This window comes from Polypterus senegalus, chromosome 10, assembly GCF_016835505.1.
Source record: "Polypterus senegalus isolate Bchr_013 chromosome 10, ASM1683550v1, whole genome shotgun sequence".
Classification (NCBI taxonomy): Eukaryota; Metazoa; Chordata; class Cladistia; order Polypteriformes; family Polypteridae; genus Polypterus; species Polypterus senegalus.
The window spans coordinates 81258503-81277386 of NC_053163.1; the positions used below are offsets into that span (position 1 = coordinate 81258503).

General features: G+C 38.3%; 1 protein-coding gene across 8 annotated transcripts in view; it reads right to left on the reverse strand.

The window, feature by feature from the left end:
- Positions 1-18884, reverse strand: part of diaph2 (diaphanous-related formin 2) — a 1278655-nt gene that overhangs the window by 518990 nt on the left and 740781 nt on the right. For all 8 annotated transcript variants that reach the window (XM_039766010.1, XM_039766009.1, XM_039766012.1 and 5 more), the window contains one exon: positions 5766-5867. In XM_039766010.1, the coding sequence (XP_039621944.1) occupies positions 5766-5867 (102 nt within the window). The remainder of the gene's footprint in view (positions 1-5765; positions 5868-18884) is intronic.

Here is an 18884-nt window from a genome sequence, read left to right on the forward strand (position 1 = left end):
AGGCTCCTTATAGACAGAAAGAATGTTAGATCCTTGACATTCAAGGGTAATTAACCAGACTAACCACCACACCACTGTGCCACCAACAACTTTTGACACACTCTGAATTTGCTGTCTGCCTCACTTAAGCCACATATTTAAGTACGAAATTTAACTCCAGCCAATAGAAATACACACATTTATTATTTTAGCGACCTTATGTTATTGCATGCTTTTTACTATGCCTTTATTTCCATCTCTTTTCTGATACTGGAGTTCATCAACGGCCTGTGAAGACTTCTTGTTTTAAAGGCTGTCCATGTATTATGTCTTTGCAGGGGAAAAATGATTGTTCTATAAAGGACAAAATGCATAAGAACCAGGGCATGAAAAGAAAGCTGAGGGAAAGGAAAAGTCAAAGAATGGTCAAAAAACTAGCTGGAGTTCATCACCAGAAAGTATCAAGGTCATCAAAATCAAATTTCAAAAATCAAAAAATGCACTTGCCCAATTTTTAAAGTGACAATAACAAGTAAGTTTATTAACAAAATACAAAACATGAAAAGTGTATTTTTTTTAGTTAATGCTTAAGCTTGGTCACTGGAACAAGTGTAGCACCTTGTTTTATATTACCAATGTTGTGACATCAGATGTATCATGTGACAGACAATCTAGGAACTATCTATAACATGGTGACATCCATGAGAAAAACATGAAAAATGTAATTTCAAAAACAGATACAAACAAACACAGATTAAAATAGCCATGCAGTGTACAAAGCACACAACTGATACGAGGAAATCCAAGAGATTATGATAACGATGTACATTTTCTGAGGGGCATAAAAGCAAATATTTCATTACCAGCTAACACAGCCTTGAAAAAGGGTTTCCATTCAATTTAATGACCTTTTACTTCAATAGGGGTTTTCACATACAGTATGTTGAGAAGTGAGCAAATCCAATGGTAACTTAGAGTGGAAGAATTAATCCGAAAAATTATTCCTAATAGAGAAGGTCACAGGTTTACAGGCAATCAGAATTTTGACCTATCCATATTCTCAGAAATTTTAGATATACAGAAAAATAACTAATGTTTTTACTTTTGCTATATTTAAATATAGATTTACATTTTATTTAAACACACAAATGAAAGATTTTGCTTATACTACCCAAAGCATTTTAATTAACATTGGATGGTACAGGCGAATGATTTTAAGCTCTCTGTCAAGGCCATTTTCAAGTGTAAACATCCAAACACATAATGCTTAAGGTCAAGTATGAGATTCCATTACATAAATCAGGATCCAGCCAGACTCTCTAGAAACAGAGACAGACAGAGGAATAATGGGCATTTATAGCAATGGCATTATTGACAAGACTAATCTTGCAAACAACATTTGAATATAATAATAAAATGAAAAAGACAAGAATCTGGCCAATATTCCCTGTATTAACTAATAGACCAGAGACACTTTGGTTAGATTGTCCTCCTGCTGACTGATTGGATGATGATGATGATGTGCACAATTCCTGTGCTTTAAAAGCTAATTGCTTTCAGAGGTTAACACAGAATAAAAAGTAAATCTAAACACATTTTTCCTGTCCTTCTATTGTTTATTTTGAGGATGTGTGTATGTGGAAGGATAAGGCCAAGGCTATGAAACAAAACTGGATTGTTTTCTAGGAGCATACACCACTGCACCATATGACTGTATGACTGGCAGATTCTCACAATTTCAACTGATCACTTCAAAACTGAACTGGCCCAACCTTTCCTCTACTGCTCAAGGGCTGCCTTCTTAAGACATCCTGTTTGCAATACTGCTTTGTTAAATGCTGTGAGTAGTACTGCTATTTAACAAGAAAACAAAAGATCCAGAATTTCAAATTAAGTAAAAGGAAATTGATAAAAGGTACTGTTGTGCAATGTGGTTCAGACAGAATCTTTTACCAACATCATGCACCATCTTTCCAGCTACTCAGGCTTAGAAAACTATCCTTTAACACAACTGTGATTCCAACCTAGTTAAATTTAATTAGAAGTGTATTTTAACGTTGTTACTTCATACAGATGGCTGACTTCTTTCTTTCTTTCTTTCTTTCTTTCTTTCTTTCTTTCTTTCTTTCTTTCTTTCTTTCTTTCTTTCTTTTTCTCTCCACTTGCTTGAATAACACAAAGATTTAATGTTACAAATGAATTCAGGTTAATTAGCCAGTAAACGGATACCAACAAAGGTGCAGAAGTAACCTGCTGCTCATGCCTGATGATAAGATGCACATTTGCAAGTTCTCTACCAGGCTGCTAGTACATAAGAAGGGCACAGTATGGTGGCAGATTGCCTGAAGGGAATATTCTATAGAGAGAGAATTAAGTGGAAACCTAGATACAAATTGGGACACCCTGTTAACCTTTTTCCTGTTTTACATATTTTTTTCCAATCCAATATTGTGGGTCTTTATAGGATATTAACCAGTGGTAAATTAATAATTGATTGTTTTGTATTAACAATGTAGTTAATGTACTGGTGGAAATTCTTCTAATATTTAATTTTAAGTGTGTCACATTTTCATTTTGTAGCTTTGGCATTTTATACTGTGTTAATATGGCTGTCTCCAAGAATGCACCATGCAACATGTCACTTCACTTTATAACTCCATACATTAGGTGCAGAGTCCAGAGATTATGGATTCTAACCTTGAACATTTGAGTGTGTGGCAGCTTTTAGTGATTAGTATCTTATGGTAGGTACTGTCCTCTTGATTTCATTTATTATCCAGTGTCTTGGCTTTGGTAAAAGTCTGTGTCTTGGTTAGGGAATTTTGGTAATCCCTCCTTTTAACTTAGCTTCATTTTTGGCCTTGTCTTCTCCAACTTCTGGTAGGGACCCTGTCTATGGTTTCTTTGGCATTTGTGCATCTCTCCATCCCATTAACCCATTTAAGCAACAAGCAAATTAAGGACGGTCTGCTGGAACTAAAAAAACAGGTGGGAATTACTTATGCTGTGGTCCAGGAAATTACCCTGAATAACATATCTGGTGTAACATTACCTTGATAAACATGTGTTCATTTTACATCTGCAATAATGCCATTTTACACTAAACAACCAGCTTCAAATTGCTTAATTTGAAAAAATTGCAATCTAAGGCTGGAAAGAATATAGAACTGCCCAAATATTTATTGCAGGGAAACCTAACAGTTCCTGGTATGTTAGAATGCTGAAATCTAATTAAGCACAAAGATGATTTTCATGCCTGACTTAGGTACTGATTTGAGAGTTTGAAAGTTATGAAACCTTGCAACTGCAGTGGCCCTTCTGGACAGAGTTTACCTGCCTCCTTTAAAAGGTACGTTTTCAAATGTTAAGAATTAATGGCAGGCTCATAACTTGTCATTCGTTTTACTTTACCGCAATACTAAGAGTTTGTAGGTGCCGCAAAGTAAAAGAATAAAGAAATAATACCAAACCATTCACAAGGGTTTATTTAACACATTTGGATAATATATACATGAGCAATTCTGTCAAAATTGGATAATTTCTATAAATTCATTAAAGTATCAAACAAATATCTGTATATATACATTAATAAAACAGCAGGGTAGGGAGGTGGTTCAGTGGTTAAAAGTTAGTAGTTAGTTCTGGGTTTAAATCCTAGCTTGTGAGCATTTTGTATGGAATGTACATGGTCTCTATTAGTCTGTATGTCCTTTTTGATTTCCAGGTTTTCTTCTACCCCCCCATCCATGTGTGTTTGGTAGTTTAATTGGCAGGTTTGAATTGCATCCCCATAGGTGTGAAAATTAGTGTGCCCTGCATTGTATTGGCATTCTGTCCTGGAATAGGTGCTACATGTGCCACTTATGTGCCACCGTATGTCTAAAATCTAAACAGGCTACATTATGAATAGAAGAGAATAACTGATGGAATTTCACACCTCTTTTAGGAAAACTTCTAAAAGAATATATCCGCAAAAAAGTTAAATTGCAGGGAAATTGCATAATTAGCTGTATTCTTACCTTAGAAAAGTAGAAAATGAGAAGAGAAGACTAAGGACAGAGAAATAATTTCACATAATCACTATTCTTTTACAATATGTACCGGTAAATCATCAGAAATGACTATAACTTCAATTGGTTCTTAGAACTCGACACTATTTCAGAAAAAAAGTATTTGTATAACTTTACTACATGGAAAGGACTGAACACGGTCTTATTAAGCATATATGCAGAATCAAACTTATAGCAGATTCTCCACTTTGTAACTTGTCTTCATCAAGAAATGTAAGTCTTTCAAAGTACTAAAGTGTTGTGCATAACTCTTGTTTTTTTTTTTTTTAATTTTCAGCATATGTCTCAACATTTTATCACCCACATTAAATATGTCTACATACTACACTGTACGTCCTCTTAATAAGTGTAATCTATTTTTAATTTCCTCCATCTATTAGAAATATATATTTCATGTGTAAATGACTATGCATACCAAATTATATATAAAAGGCACAAAGACAAGAAATTGAGAGTGTACACCATACACACTGTAATTTTGAGGAGGTAAATGTACCTGGTATAAAAGGTTCAAAAATGTTGTTTTGCTACACAAAATGAGTACAGGAAAGCCCACACAAAAGGGAGGACTCAAAGCATCAAGAAATCAAATGTAAAACAATAGGTGGGCTCCTTCTCTTGGCCTTCCTAGATCTTCTATCCCTGCCTATTCAAGGACTTGCCCACCACAGTAGCATCTTTCTTCATCCCCTATATATGTCTCCCTCTCTCCATATCCTGGTCCTTTTTGGACTCTTTCAGTTCAGTGCTCCTCCCACTCTCCTCGAAGCCCTACATTCCATTCATCTCTGGCATTAAGGCCATCTTAAACCTCATACTGTAATCACTTCCAACCAAGCTCCAGAATCACTTCTAGGGTCTGGGGCAGCCTTCTGTTTGTTCCAGGAACACCAAATGAGGACACCTTCTCACAGCTGCTGGTGTATTTACACTGCTGAGCTTTCCACTGACCTCAAAGGCCAAGATGTCTAAGACAGCTAGCTCTCTTGCTGTCTGAACTATCACAAGGATAGCAGGCCTTATACAATTCCTCCTGCTGCTTCTCTGTATAAGGAGAGAGTCAGATAGAGCATATGCCCTTAATTTTCTATATTTGCAAAATATGAAAGAAAATAATCACTGTATGAAATAATGTGAAATGTGGCCAAAATGTTGCTTGACAAGCTTACAATTTTGTTTTGTTCTTTCTTTTAATTACGCAATAAAATAACAGACATGACACAGAGTGACTTGTGACACTCTTCATTTTTTTCCACAGCTCAAGAATACACTGCATCTTTAAAACACCAATCCCCTAATGATACTCTGTATGAAAATCAAATTCTGCTTCTTTATTATTTATCAAAATCACCGGTGCCGTCAGTCACAACAAGGCTACTAGATTTGACTTGTCATAAAAAATGCCCTTTATATTCCTGGCCTTTTAATTATACATTACTGCGTCTTTTTATATATTGAATAGCGCTGATACTGCAAAGAGCCTGAAGGCAGACTTTTTTTTTTAATGATTTCTTTCTTAATTTTCGGATATTCACAAATCTTTTATAAAGATTTAAAGGAAAAGATGGCATATCCAAAATACTGTATAGTGCTGCAAGGTATACAGTCAAATGCAGAAACAGGATACATGGTGAAGCAACATTTAATAAGAAAAACAATGGATTGCATTCACTTTTAATGGAACCCAATGACAGATGTGTGGCGCTGCTCACTTACCACAATACCAAACTGCTCGGACTCACAGAGATCATCATATTCACTTTTCAGCTCTGCGAGAGCATTCAGCTCCTTTTGCTCTGGTAGATTCTTTATCAGATTCTGTGAGAGGGGAAAAATGCCACAAAGTGAAATCATGTTTCAAGTAAGGGATACAATATTTTCAAAATTCAAACTAATTAGGCAAACATATATTTAAAACTAAATTAACAATTGCCTACAACTAAAGACTTAAAGAATACATTGAAAATTGTGGACCTGTGTATAGTTTATAATAAAGAAGAGGCAACAGAAAAAAGATTTTGAGGGCATAAGAAAGGTTATGGTTTTATTTGCTGCCAAAAGATTGAAATCCACACCAGTGAGATTTTTTCTTTCAAAAGCAAGAACAGGCAACAGCCAGGGAAAAAAATCTTACTGGCATGGAATACTGGAGCCAGAATTATAAAAATGGCTGGAGATTAATTTGGGAGAGGGGTGGTGGAGGTTTCTGAATTGCCGGTTCTGTGATGAACAAGTCACTGTGCAATATCACTTAATCAACTGCATTAGTCGGTTCACATTCACTTTGGTGTGCAAGTGCATGAACCACCCCAATTGACAAATAGGGGCAAGAGATGTTGGGGCATGCAGACTGTTTATTTTGTCCACAAAGACACCATCATTTTGTATGTGTGAGTCATTTTGAGTGTCTCGATGCATGCTCAATAATCTAGGTAAGGAAATTCTAGAAAGCTGATTCTGTTCATCTGGACATAGTTTTTTTCTGATACGTTTCATCACTCAACAAAGTGACTTCCTCAGTCTAAGGTGACTGCTGGTTTCTCCAACCTTATAAACAGTACCTTGTCCTAATGACCGAACTAGCACCATTGACTAACAATGGGCTGTGTGATTTATTCTGATTGTAGAGGGCGGCTCCCTATCATAATATATAGCTCTTATATGTTAACTGCCAAAATACAGTGGAATACAGTAGTGTATACACTGTAAGAAAGGCGCTATATAGCATCTGACCCGTTACAGACTGGACACGGGAGGTACGTGTAAAATAAAAAGACTTTTATTACTCTTCAGCTGGAGGGCACGTCTTCCCCGTACTCCCCCCAGCCACAACACAGTCCCAAACACCAGTACAGCACAAGCACAAGCACTCTTCTCTTCCTTGGCACCACCACTCCTCCCTCGCATCCTTGTCCTCCTCCACCTGACTCTGGCCGATGAGTGGTGGTTGCTGGCTCCCTTTTATAGGTCACCTGGAAGTGCTCCAGGTGTTTGATCACCAAGATCCGGCAGCACTTCCAGGTGTGATGAATCTGTTGCCCACACGGGCTCAGGAGTCCCAAACACAGCACTCCCTGGCGGTACCTGCGGGACCCAACAGGGCTGCCCCCAACTCCAATTCCCAGGGGGCCCTGTGGGAAACTGAGGCACTACACCAGCCCAGGGGGGTGGCCATCTAGCATCCAGGGGGAGGTATTGCACTGTCCAGGGCTGCTCCCCCTGAATACAGTGTGCAGGGGCATCCCGGCTGGGCATGGACGCCAGGCGCCTGTCACAACACCCATACTGAAATTTCAGGAATCAAGATGGATAATATTAGACTTTTTTACCTCAAATAAGACCATCAACAAATACTACTGAACTGAAAACAAATGGGCCATTTTTTTAGAAAAATGATCAGAAATCTTTCAATGCCTTGGTTGACTAAGTGTACACACTTTGTAATACTTTGTTGAAGCACATTTTGAAATTTTAATGCTAGTCTTCTTTTCTGAAGAGTCAAATTGAAATTAAAAGGGGGTCTTAGGGTAGTTTTCTATAAGATTAAGAGGAGCGGGCCATTTCAGGATATTACTCGTAGATGTAATTTTGTAACTTTACTTAGTCTTTGTTGGGTTTTCTTTGGAAAAATTTGTATTCAATGTCTTCTGCCTTTCCTTGCATCATTAGACATACTATTGTGTTGTCTTCCCTTATTTCACAACTGGAATTCACTTTTCTACTTCTTTTGTAATAATATCCATTTTTCTTCCAAAGTTATTCACAGTTTTACTGGTTTAATTAATTTATGATTTTCCTTCATCTGAATAACAGAAGCTTAAGATTGGTATACACATTCAGCACCCAGTGCTTTTTTAATAAAAATAATTGAGCTCTTTGGTTATCTACAGTATATATCTATACATTGAGTACAATTTAAAAAAAAAAAATCTTAATTTATGTCTATTTTGCTTTCTCAGTTTATTATATTACTGATATGATACCCATAGTATATAGTACTTTAGATGTGCTGGTACTTTCCTTTTTTAACCAACTTCTTCAATCACACACTACATGAGCTTTGCTCCATGAAGCATTGAATGATCGCGACAAAGCACCAATAATATGAGCGAGTTTTTCCTGAGATGTAATGAACACCACAAAGCACCTGCACATGAATGACTAGTGAGGAGTGAGGCCCCAAAAAAGTATCAAATGATTGCCACAAAGCACCGACACATGAACAATGAGTGGTTCTTTGGTGGAGTTTTGGGAACATAGCTGAGCTGCACTTTCAAACTTCTGTTCAGAAGAAACAGCAAGTGGCAAAATAACAGTTGAGTAGCAATTTAAGAGTGCAGTACAACGCCCTGAAAAAGGCCATCAAGAGTCAAATATCGGTCTGTGCTACTCCATATTGGCAGTTAAAGAATGCCTACCAGTGACCACACAAGACCCACAGAGCCTCAGTTGCAATGACTTGAACACTTTGTGACCGATATACAGCCAATTTGACATGTAGCCAAATGACCTGTCCCAAGTGGAGCTATAAGTCAGGGAATAACTGCATATCCAAGCATTAACAGGACTTCTGTCTACTGGAGGAGTACCATACATGTGAATATATAGACAAAGTAAGCACAAATAATAAGCACGGACAGGATAGGCTCTAACCTTGTGGTCCTGAATTAGATGACAAAGTAAACACAAATACAGTAATTGATGGTTGAAGGGAAAACACTAGGCTGTTCAGTCTCTCTTGTGCATATGCGTAAAAAGTGAATTAGACCTATCTCACAACAATTCAATTACAATTATATATAATTCCCTTTACTTCCCTTAGCAGTTGAGATTATATCATATTACTCCAAAAACAAAAGACTAAAGATTCCCATGATAAAAATGACTTAAAATACTACATAAATAACAAACTACAAGACCAAAATAGAGAACTTGACATTTAAAATATAGCTAAATAAATAAAACGTAAAGGAATTGAAAACCATTTTCCCCAATTAAGACTTCTGAACTGCAACCAAGCCAGAATTGTGATTTTTAAATATGTTATACCTAAAGCTAATGAAGCAACGATGATAAATGGCTACTAATTTATTAGACACTAGATTCACAGTGAAATCACTAGCTTTGTATGTTTACAACAACATGTTTTAGAACCAAATGCTCTGGGCATTGGACTTGGCTCCTGGTTCACTTCCCACCTGCACATCACTGGGTGATTACCAGCAAGTCATTTATACAGTATATCTGTAAACAGTTTTAGCATATTTGGAATTTGTGTCTTCTAAGGTGGGCCTCTGAAATAGGTGCTGAGCCATTTCCCTCTTCTAAATCAATTCTATAATTGAGGTTGTGGTAGATAGGGTGCGCTCTCGCTCCCTTGAACCCCTGTCCACGACTCCAGACACCAGGTAAAAGTCCAACTCTTGACTTTATTAAACTTCCACAGTGTACAAAGCACACTCTCCACCACAATACTCATATAAATCACAATAATACACAATAAACAATCCTCCAGCTCCCAGACGCGTTGCCACCCTTCCACCCAGCTCAGCTCTCCGTCTGGGAGCTCCCACAGTCCTTTTATATTCCCTGACCTGGAAGTTCTCAATCCCCAGTCCATGTGATCCTCAATCACTTCCGGGTCAGGTAAAAGTTCTTTTCTTCAACCCGGAAGCCCGTCGCTCTTCCTATGATGAACTTCTGGGTCATAGGACACAAATGAGTGTTCAGTCCTCCCTGCAGCACCCTCTTGCGGCCCCTGAGGTATCCAGCAGGGCTGAGGATAAAAACTACATCGTCCATGATTCCCTGCTGGTCTTCGGGGCACCTCCATACTGCAGGGAGGGCTCCATCTGGCGGCCTGGGGGTATTGGCCGGGATGATAAGCCGGCCACATGTCACAAGATACATATCTTGTCATTACTTCTCTTGTACGTACTGGTGCTCTGCATGGCATACAGCAGACCTTCTGAAAGGGCATCTCTCCCTAGGATTGCACCCTGGGCTCAGTCTTGATGTGTCTTATTCGGCATAGGAAGTACAACAGTTCTGAGAGTTAGATGGCTAGAGACTGATGTGCTGGGTTAGACAGGTGGCCTGTTCCCATCAAAACATTTCTCCATTCATTACTACAATTACTACATAATTTGTAAGGCCGGCCCATTGTACAGGGGGAGGGGAGCACCTGGCTTGTTGGGCCAATAGACAGTATGGGGAGGAGCTATCAGTATGTAAATGGGTGTCGGGAAAAAAAGGAAGAAAAAAAACCACAGAACCAGGAGAGAGGTGAATGCCATCACAGGAAAAGGCAAGAGGGAAAGGACTGACACCTCATGGATATCGTCATGTGAACCCAGGTTCATTTCCAGACAAATTATTTTTACTTTCGGGTGGAAGGTATTCGGGAGAGCAACTAACGGGCCAGCACAAGGAACGGTTAATCTGTACGTTTCTCGGAATAGGAGGTATGGTCGGCGCCTCATTCCCCATTTCAGACTGAGCTCAACGATTCCGTACAGATAAGATTTAAAGGACTATAAATCAATTGTTTTTTTGTTTTGTTTCCCTTGCACAAATCTCTATTAGTAATGTGTGTTTTCAAGTTTTTTGTGCCGTGATTTGTGGGGAGGAAGCGCTGCAGTGCGATATAATGTATATAAGGTTTTTTCTTGTTACAGTGAGCATGTGTATGTCTTACAATAATCATTTTTTACTTGACCCTGCTTTCACTGGTGTGTCTCTATACTTAAAGTGGTGCAGTAGGAAAGTAGTGTTGGTCACTTGCACCCCGGATTATTTATTTTCTTTTTCCTTTGCTGCCTCACAAGGAGGGCTGCGGCGATTATAATCGTGCCGGATCTGAGAGCGGAACAGGGTAATACTGATAGTGGTTTTATGGTAGTATTGGTCATCTTATATTAATAGTTATTTTTCATTTAGTAATTATTGCAAACTACTCTGTTAGCTTTGAACAACTGCTCAAAGTCCACGGTTCTTGAGACTGATCCTCCAATTAGCTGTGAACCACCCAGTCTCACTGAGATTGCACAGGTGGTGAACCAGCTGAGGGGAAGTCTGCAGGGATCTGTGGTATCTGGGGTGAACTTCTCCAGGCTGGTGGTAAGGCAGTCCTCCTGGCATTGCAAACAATCTTTGCTTCCATTTGGAAGACTGGCATCATCAAAACTGACTGGAAAACGGGACTTGTCGTCCCTATCTGGAAAGGGAAGGGTGATCGCCTGGATTGCAACAACTACAGGGGAATAACAATGCTCTCGGTGCCAGGTAAGGTCTTTGCTAAGGTCATCCTCAATAGGATCCGTGATTACTTGCTCACCTACCAGCGACCACAACAGTCTGGTTTTACGCCTAATTAGTCTACCATCGTCCACATCCTGGCACTGAAGGTGCTCATGGAGCACAAACGTGAATATCGGCAGAGTTTCTTTGCAGCCTTTGTCGATTTTCGCAAAGCCTTCGACTCAGTTGATCGAGCTGCCCCGTGCGACATCCTGACGGTTCGCTAGATCCCCTGGAGGTTGCTGGATATTATGGCAGGGCTGTACACTGGTACTGTGAGTGCTATGCAGAGTGGAAGCAGAACCTCTGTGTTTTTCCCAGTTGATTCTGGGGTTCGTCAGGGGTGTGTTCTTGCGCCTACTCAGTTCAATGCTTGTATGGACTGGGTGTTGGGCAAGGTCAAGGGGTCCAGCGGCTGTGGGGCGTCTGTTAGTGGAGAAAGATTCATGGATCTTTATCTTTGCTGACGAAGCTGTGATCTTCACGGAGTGAATGGAAGCGCTCGAGAGACTGAGTGAGGAGTCTGAGTGTCTGGGCTTGCAAGTGGCCTGGATAAAAAACAAGATTCAGGCCTTTAATGACCTCTTGGGCACAGTCATCAGCAGTGTGTCTATTTGTGAAGAGAGTGTTGACCTTGTAGAGCGGTTTACTTACCTTGGCAGTGACATTCATGTCTCTGGTGACTCTTCCCATGAAGTCAGTAGACGGATTGGGAGAGCATGGGGGGTCATGAGGTCACTTTAAAGGGGTGTGTGACGCTCCCGATATCTATGCAAAAGGACAAAGGTCCAAGTCTTTAGAGTCCTGGTGCTTCCTGTCTTGCTATATGGTGGTGAGACATGGATGCTATCCAGTGACTTGAGATAAAGACTGGACTCCTTTGGTACTGTGTCTCTCCGAAAGATCCTTGGGTACCATCGGTTTGACTTTGTGTCAAATGAGCGGTTGCTCATGGAGTCCCAAATGAGGCACATTACCTGCATTGTGAGGGAACATCAGTTACGGCACTACGGTCATGTGGTGCGTTTCCCCAAGGGTGATCTGGCTCGTAAGATCCTTAATTATTGGGGACCCGAGTGGCTGGACCAGGCCAAGGGGTCACCCACATAACACCTGGCTGCGGCAGATAGAGGGTCATTTCCGGGGGGTGGGACTGGACCGTGTGTCTGCCTGGGGGGTTGCAAACCGAGATCCCGAGTTGTTTCGCCGTGTAGTGGGTGCGGCAACGCACTGTACCAGTGCATGCTCCCCAACTTGACTTGACTTGACTTGACTCTGTTAGGTATACTTTCAAAAATGTTATGTTTAAAAAAACTGAAGTACAGTTAATCACAGAAATTCCACGACAAACAACTAACATTAGGTCATCAGTAATGCCATTTTTACATCATATGAACTGGAATCTACTGTATATGAGCCAGCATAAGCTTATTTATGCTACGTTTCTAACTCCACAACATTGTAAAGCCCTTTTAAAAAGCATGTATTTAATGCAGTCTATTTATGCATGTAATTACATTCTATCATTGCTGATAAATTTAATTGTTACATAAACACTTAAAAAATGAGAATATGGTAACTGACACTTGATTTCTGAAAAATAAAAAATGCTGAGACTTTCATATCAGTCAGCTTAGTCCCCAAATGCACCTGAATGATTCATCATGCGTACATTTTGTAAGTTATTTTTGGCTTCCAGTTACTTCTAGGATACAGATCATAAGTCACATCCTGACCCACTGTTACATGTTTCTATGATTTTTAATGCAGTTATTTGTTCTCTTTTAATTTAATCATTGCTTTTATGTTTTACCATCATGTTCTGGGCACTGTTTTGTTCCTGAAGGATGCAATGTTGTTTTAACTATTGGAACCAATGACTATCATATATCAATCAGTGATGTGGTACATAACATCATCGGCCTCCCCATATAAAAATGGAGGCAATATACTGTAGTACCATTAGTATCGCATGGTTGAGTCAAAAAATGTTAAAGAACAGCTTTTCATTTCATAGCCAGTTGAGATTCTTTTTAGATTATTTTTAGACTCCTTATTTTTATTTTCTGAATTCAATTTTGATTTCTTCTTTTTTGGTTATGACATTTTACTCCAAGTTTAGGCCTTTGCCTGGCCTCAGACCCCACTTTGCTTATCACTTTCTTTTGTCTTTCATCTCCTGATTACTTTTTCTCATAATCACTTAAGACATACACAGGATTTCCATACCACCTACATGTACCTGGAGAGTTAATTTAACTTACTACATCTAATCTATGGTCTTCATATATGTCATTCTAAGTAATCTTTATTATGTTACATTCTGACTAGCAGTTGTTCCTCCTCTCTTCATATCATCTAAAATATATGTTTTTTTTCCTAGTTCCTGCTTCCATGATGCCAAACAAACTTTATAAGAATATTGAAACTGGTTTCACTTGCAAAATTGGCCACTCTTGAAGACTGCCTCTCATTACAAAGCATCTTGGGCTTACTAAAATATTTTATTAACAGAATTAACATAATCATTCCATTTGTGATAAGAACATACATTTTAAAAAGGTTTATACAAAATGGCACATATTACATATGTAAGGCTTCTTTTTAAAATAGCAGGAAACCCAAAATAACACAACAAACTAGTATCTCATTCAACTGTATGTTGTAAAAACAAAGAAGGCCTAAGGGAAGCGCATGTCATTCAGATACAAATACAGTATTTTAAAGCTTTCATATGATTACTAGGCATCTCTACTCAGTTGACAGTAAGGATGAAAATGACATTAAAACAATACTTTTACAAATTTAAAACTTTGTCCCTTCATGGAAAAGAAAACAAAAAATTGCAAGGATAACCGGTCAGTTGCTATTCGTTTAAAACACATTTTTACAGAATATATCTGGATTTATTCAGTGGACTGGGCGTTTTATGCCTGGTGTGCCCAGCATTTTATTAGATCGTCTTTCAAATTTCTGCCCTCATATCGAGCCCAAAATCAGGAATGAAGCTTAGACCTGCATGCCAGTGCAAGATCTACTTAGTAATTGGTTCTCTAGGGGTGACTTGATCGGCTCACGAATTAAGGATGCTAAAAACATTGGCATTTAAGAACAGTGAAGTCTTGTTGTGCAGACACCACATTAATATTTTATTATAGACTAAAGTGTTTATGACAGACTTGGCCAAGATGTGTTATTTAAACAGGCAATGGGAAATTATATGAAAAGTGCAACAGAAATCACAGTATATACAAAAATGTTGCTTCAAAATAATGCAAACAAACACACACACATACATATTTTCAAGCATATTTTATCAACATTATGTTCACAGATAATATGCATGGGCAAAAGTATCTCACATTAAACTACTCAACTGCAGCCTTTAATTCATAGTAAAGAAGCATTTCCAAACTGTTACACTACAGCCAGAGTTTGTTCCCTGGCCATTGTGTACTTTCTTTTTATTATTATTTATACTTTTATGTAAAAGCTCTCTAAGTACGAAAGTGTTATTGTTTATTTATTATTTTGAATTTATGTATTGTGTATTTAAGTGTGTGTACATTTCTTGCATTCTGTGGGTGGAATCACCATGATGTGACCTCTGTATTGTTTTCATGTAATTTTCTGCTTACATCGACATTTTGCTTCAGTTTTTGGTTTTCATTTCTTGGATTTTACACTGGGATTTGTGTGCTCTGGGCTGGCTTTTTAGGTAACTCCATTTTCTTTCATTTTGTCTCTTTTTTGCCACTTTTGTTTGTTTTGTATAATTCAAATAAATTATTCTTGTTAGACTTTAGTTTTTTTTTTTAGTTTTATCACACGAAACAATAATAGGTAATTATATCCCTTGTAAGGTAATTTTGTAGATTTTGGACATTTTAAAGTATATTTTATACCTTAAAAAGATTGGGCTCCATTTTTATACTGTGTACATTGTTTGTTTTTATTGGTGGGGGGTTTGGTGAAGGTCCTTACCTGTGTAATGGGTCTTTTATGCCATCTTGGATGGGTATTCCTGGCACTTCCATGTGGTGGCCATAATTAGCGATACACTCGAGACGATTTATGAATCCTCGCAGGACTCATTTGCCATTTCAAGGGAAATATTTCATGGTGAACAGTGTCCTTGTGGGCTTCAAGGTTCTGAGGTCGGTGTGTGTATGCATTTGACTTGAGATAGCCCCACAAGAAGAAATTGCACAGAGTGAGATCAGGCGAATGTGAAGGCCATCTAACATTGCCATGCAGGGAGATCAGCTTTCCTGGAAAGATTTCCCACAAAACTTGCATGGATCTCTGCGCTGTATGAGCACTTGCTACATCCTGTTGAAACCAGGGATCCACCACATCCATTTCTTCCAGTTGAGGAAGCAAAAAGTTCTCTATCATTTCAATGTAACATTCTGAAGTGACGGTGACCATTGCTCCCCACTCCTGAAAATAATAAGAGCCTACAATGCCAAATTCTGCAACCGTGCACCAAACTGTAGCACGTTCCCTGTGCAGGGGTCTCTGATGGAGTTCATGAGGGTTAGTTTCAGTCCAATAGTGAAAGTTTTGCTTATTTACACAACCATTCAAATAGATGTGTGCCTTGTTGCTGTACATGACAATGGCATCTCAATGAACGGTTTTCAGAATGTTCGCACACAACTCTCTACTGCTCTCCCAGGCTCAGTAAGTTCCTGCACTACCATCATTTTGAATGGAAATTAAGGTTCTCATGTAAAATCCTCCTCAAAGACGTGCTGTAAATGCCTAAGGCAGAAGCATGCTTGCGTGCTCAACATTTAGGCGACTACAAAATTTATGCCCTTACAGCTTGGATGTTTTCTGTCATTCGTACAGACCGAGGATGACCTGGAGAGTTTCTCTTCAATGTTGTACCTGTCTGTTTAAATTTAGCCACCCACTGAAGAACTGTTTTCCAATTTGGGAAGTCATCACTAGGAGGAATGCTGAAGTGCTTTCGAAAGGCACGTTGTGGAGTGATGATGGATTTGTTGTTTTTGAAGAACACTTCGACAGGGAAAGCACAGTGAACTACAAGGGATTGCCTATCAAAGGACCCCCACCCCAACCAACTCGGCTGCCTCTACCTCGCACAATGACCTCAGTACTTCATTTTGGCTCAGCCTGTATAGGGTGTCCAAATCTAATTATGCAACTTTTAATGCAATGCAGGAAAACAATGCAAGACAAAAGAATTGCTGTTTGACTGACAACCGTCTCCCTGCCATTTTGGAATGCAGAGCAGGTGCTGCCATCTATCGGCAACAAAAATAACTTTTTGTGAATTCTCTATGTAAAAAACTTAATAAGTTATAGCGTTATGAAAATTGCATAATTAGATCTGGACCACCCTGCAAATTCTCCTCATTGGACTACTAGCAATCTTTTTTTATTAATTCTCCTCATTGGACACCTAGCAATCTTTTATTTTTATTAATTCTGCATTTTTGACGAATGTGCCTCCAGAAAATCTTTCACACTAGCCATAAGAGCTAATCTTAGAAAGTTAATATTTAATGTTAAATTTATATAAGTGTTTGCTTAATTTCTATATACAGTGATCCCTCACTATATCACGCTTCGACTTTTGCGGCTTCACTCCATTGTGGATTTTAAATGTAAGCATAAATATATATCACGGATTTTTCACTGGTTTGCGCATTTCTGCGGACAATGGGTCTTTTAATTTATGGTACATGCATCCTCAGTTTGTTTGCCCAGTTGATTTCATACAAGGGATGCTATTGGTGGATGGCTTAGAAGTTACCCAATCAGAGCATGTATTACATATTAAATAAATTTCCTCAATGATACAAGATATGCTTCCCGTGCGGTGCTTGATTGTTTGCTTTTCTCTGTCTCTCTCACTCTCTCTGACATTCTCTGCACCTGATGGAGGGGGTGTGAGCAGAGGGTTGTTTGTACAGAGGCTGTTTGCCTAGAGGATACGAAAACACCTCTACAAAATGCCACTTTATCACGATGCTTTGGCATACTTAAAAGCCCAAAAGCACGTATTGATTTTTTGATTGTTTGCTTTTATCTCGCTTTCTCTCTCTCTGACATTCTCTGCTCCTGACATGCATTCTTTGAAGAGAAGATATGTTTGCATTCTTTTAATTGTGAGAAAGAACTGTCATCTCTGTCTTGTCATGGAGCACAGTTTAAACTTTTGACTAAAGGGTGTTATTTCATGTCTAGAGGGCTCTAATAATGTTAACAGTGTGGGAGAGTTTATAAGGGCTTAAAATATATAAAAATAATAAGATTTTCATCTATCGCGGGGGGTTCTGGAAGGCAACCTCCGCGATCGAGGAGGGATTACTGTAATGTCAGTTTCTCATAGTTACTTAGAATATGGTATAATGTTTTACCCCCGTAAGATAACATGAAATACAACTTCCTTAGCTATATCTGTAAAACTAAGTGTTAATTAAGCCAGTTAGGAAATAGCCTCACTGCAAGGACTGTTACACAAGTTTGCAATTAATCAATTGGCATAAAGTTTTCTGACTGTGCTGTATGACCAAATGTAGATAAGTGATACAGTATATAAGCATTAAATAGAACTTTTCTTTTTTTAAATATCAGTAGTAATTGGGAAGTAAACAGTTGGTACAATGCTGGGAAAACTGCATTCGCAAACTAAGGTGACTATGTAGAGAAGTGATATAACTGATTTTTGAAATTCTTAATAAACAGAGTTTATTAAGAGAATTCCCCTCGAATTCAAAAAGGTGTTTAATAAATGTATTAACTTGCAGTCTCTTTGTTTTGTGACCTGAGGAAAACATTCCTGGTGACTCAGACTCCGTCTATACTGAAATTTGTGATTTTGCTCCAGTCCCCTTCCTCGCCATCCCTCACTCAATGGCCTTTAGGTGTTACATGAAAAGCACTATTTAAGCCACACATTGCCACAGTTCTTTGCTCCAGCATTACCTAACTTCTAACAGTATTTCTTCAGCTGATTTTTGCATACACTTTTGGCAGAAGTTTGTTGGTATTCTTGATAATTTAACTTTGGATTTGTTTTTGTTTTTACTCTTGCTTTCCAGTTTTTGTAATTGTGGTTTTGATTTAGTTTTCAGTTTTGTTATTCTGTATTTTTTAAATTAAATATTACATTTTGGATTTTTTCAAAATGTAAATAGTCACAGTTTTATGTTCACACAAGGTATTCTGGTAGTTTTAATTTTCCAAATTTGTGGTGTATTCATAACAGTTAAAAAGAAACCAAGATGCCTGACTGGCAGGTCGTAAAAGCAAGTTTTAAAAGATTTTTGCTTTATCAAAATAGCACACCAGTGGTTGTAAAAATATAAAAAAATAAATGTTTGTGCAGGTATTTTGATCATACACATGAATTAAGTATTTTATTGGGACAATTCTTGCTGTAATAACATCTTATAGTCATTTAATGTTCCACCTCTGAGTATTGTCCTTTGTTAGAAAGTGAATTTCTCCTATTTTTCATAGCAGATTTGTGCCGTTTCTTTTAAATTGCCTGTATAT